At 48.7% G+C, this 2,500-nt stretch overlaps 1 protein-coding gene across 1 annotated transcript in view; it reads left to right on the top strand.

Moving 5' to 3' along the window:
• The window catches only part of zanl (zonadhesin, like), a gene marked incomplete at both ends in the record, with an annotated part of 82,749 nt that overhangs the window by 33,438 nt on the left and 46,811 nt on the right, over positions 1-2,500 (top strand). The window contains 7 exon segments of the mRNA XM_080543119.1: positions 1-67; positions 298-446; positions 547-675; positions 916-1,051; positions 1,244-1,385; positions 1,562-1,761; positions 1,950-2,088. The exon segment at positions 1-67 is cut by the window's left edge and continues 178 nt beyond it. Of these exon segments, the coding sequence (XP_080399245.1) occupies positions 1-67; positions 298-446; positions 547-675; positions 916-1,051; positions 1,244-1,385; positions 1,562-1,761; positions 1,950-2,088 (962 nt within the window).

Below are 2,500 nucleotides of genomic sequence, written 5' to 3'. Positions count from 1 at the left end.
CGTGAAGGCTGTGCACGTGTACGTGCGCGGGGTGAAGGTGTCCATCCTGAAAGGAGGCACTGTGCAGGTGAGAGAACGGGAGAGGTAGAAGGAGAAAGAGGGGATGAGGGGAGGGAAGAAATGGGAGCAAGGGAGGGAGAGGGGGGAGGGAGGAGGGAGCGAGACATGTGAAAGGAGGGATGTAACCTGATTGATATTCAAATGCTAACAATGCAAGGCTCGTCATGCATGACTACTAAGGTAGTCTTTTCTACCCATGACGTGAACCCATGTCTGTGCTCTTTCCTCTCCCTGTAGGTGAATGGTACCAACGTGAACATCCCAGTGACTCCAGCTACAGGTGTGTCAGTGTTGAAGTCTGGGAAATTCTACACAGTGGCTATGGACTTCGGCGTGACAGTACGCTATGACGGAAACCACTTCATGGACATCAAAGTCATTAAAGAGTGAGTCAAAACACTTATAGGCTTTGCAGAACATACACACATGCATACACACATACACACACAAAATAAAATAAATCAATCAACCTATTCCTCTCTGCAGTTATCAGGACAAGCTATGTGGACTGTGTGGTGATTACAATGGAAACTCCAAGGATGACTTCCGCAAACCTGACGGCACACTGGTCACCAAACCCAACGACTTTGGACACAGCTGGGTGACTGATCCAAAGTGAGTCAAACACACACACACACACACGCTCACGCACACGAACACACACACACACACACACACACACACACACACACACACACATGCACATACACAAGCACTCGGCCATACATTCTCTCTCTTCCCACTCTCTCTGTCTCTCATTTTCTTTCTCTGTCTTTCTCTCTCTTGTCTCTCTCTCTCAGACACACACAATCACACACAGTGGACTGATGTATATTCTCTCTCTCTCCCCCTCAGCTGCAACAAGCCCAACACCACCATCCCTGGCTGTTCTATTGAGGACCAGGACAGATACGAGAGCTCCACCTACTGTGGCATGCTATTGGACAAGAAGGGACCCTTCGCTGTCTGTCACGCCAAGATCAACCCCAATGTGAGTGGTCATCTGGTTGCCATAACATTGTATACAATAGAATCATAATAACCATGACAGTAGTATCATATCAGATAGCATCTCTTAACTACAGATGTCTTCATACAAAACGTTGATCTTTGTGTGTGTGTGTGTGCGTGTGTCTGTGTGTGTGTGTGTGTGTGTGTGTGTGTGTGTGTGTATGTGTCTCAGAGTCACTTCAAGGACTGCCTGTTTGACCTGTGTGAGCTGGATGGTGCCCAGCCCATCCTGTGTGAGGCCATCGAGGCGTACGTGAACGAGTGTCAGGACCGTGGAGTGACCATAGGATCCTGGAGGAACAGCACCTTCTGCCGTGAGTGGACAGGAATGATGATGAAGAGCATGGTGATGATGAGGATGAAGATGAGGATGAGGAGGAGGAGGAGGAAGACAAACACAAGTTATTGATATTGATCAAATCTATATTTTTGGATAGTCATTGTTCATAACAGATTACCTTCCCTCCTCTCTCCCCATCCCCCTCCCCAGCTCTGACATGCCCCCCCAACAGCCACTACGTGCCCTGTGCCGCCCCCTGCCAGCCCACCTGTGCCAGCCAGCCCCCCACGGGGTGCAGTGGGCCCTGTGCAGAAGGATGTGTGTGTGACCCTGGCTACGTCCTCAGTGCTGACAAGTGTGTGAGGGAGGACAGCTGTGGATGCAATCACACCAACGGACAGTACTATGAGGTGAGGAGGCTCTGTGTGTGTGTGTGTGTGCATATGTGTGTGTGTGTGTGTGCGTGCGTTCATGCACGTATATGACTGCATATGTGAGGGAAACATCTCACTTCAACTCAATCACCCCTCTCTCTCTCTCTCTCTCTCTCTCTCTCTCTCTCTCTCTCTCTCTCTCTCTCTCTCTCTCTCTCTCTCAGCCAGGGGAGGAGTTCTACACTGAGAACTGCCAGCTCAAGTGCAAGTGTAACTCTCCGTACGTCACCTGTGCTCCTTCAGAGTGCCCCCCGCAGACTGAGTGTAAGGTGCAGGGAGGAGAGCTGGGCTGCTACCCCACCAGTAAGTCTGAATAACACACAGAAGAAGAAGAAGATCTCAGAGTTCAGAGAATTCAAGTGATTTGAGTTTGAACATTCTAAACAACATGAACGCCCACAGGTGTTTGCAAACGTTGGCCAGTTATAACCGCTTGATCTTTACATTTTTTGCATCTTGCAATTTGCAACTCACCAAAACATGTCTCATGCACTAAAACAAACTGCAGGGTGTATTCAACCGCTTAGAAAAACTAGTTTTTTCGTAGATTTCCAATTCACATAGCGTAACATTTAGAAAATCCTTCCATGCATTTATTATTTCTTTCAGCTCCAACAACTCCATTACCTCCTGTGACCACAGCCAGACCATCAACCCCTGAACCAACTACTGCCAAGCCAACAACACCACCAGGTCAGAACCATGCTTCATACAG

This window comes from Nansenia antarctica (assembly GCF_963989245.1).
Source record: "Nansenia antarctica genome assembly, chromosome: 12".
In the NCBI taxonomy this organism is placed as follows: domain Eukaryota; kingdom Metazoa; phylum Chordata; class Actinopteri; order Argentiniformes; family Microstomatidae; genus Nansenia; species Nansenia antarctica.
This window is presented reverse-complemented; position numbering and strand designations above follow the sequence as displayed.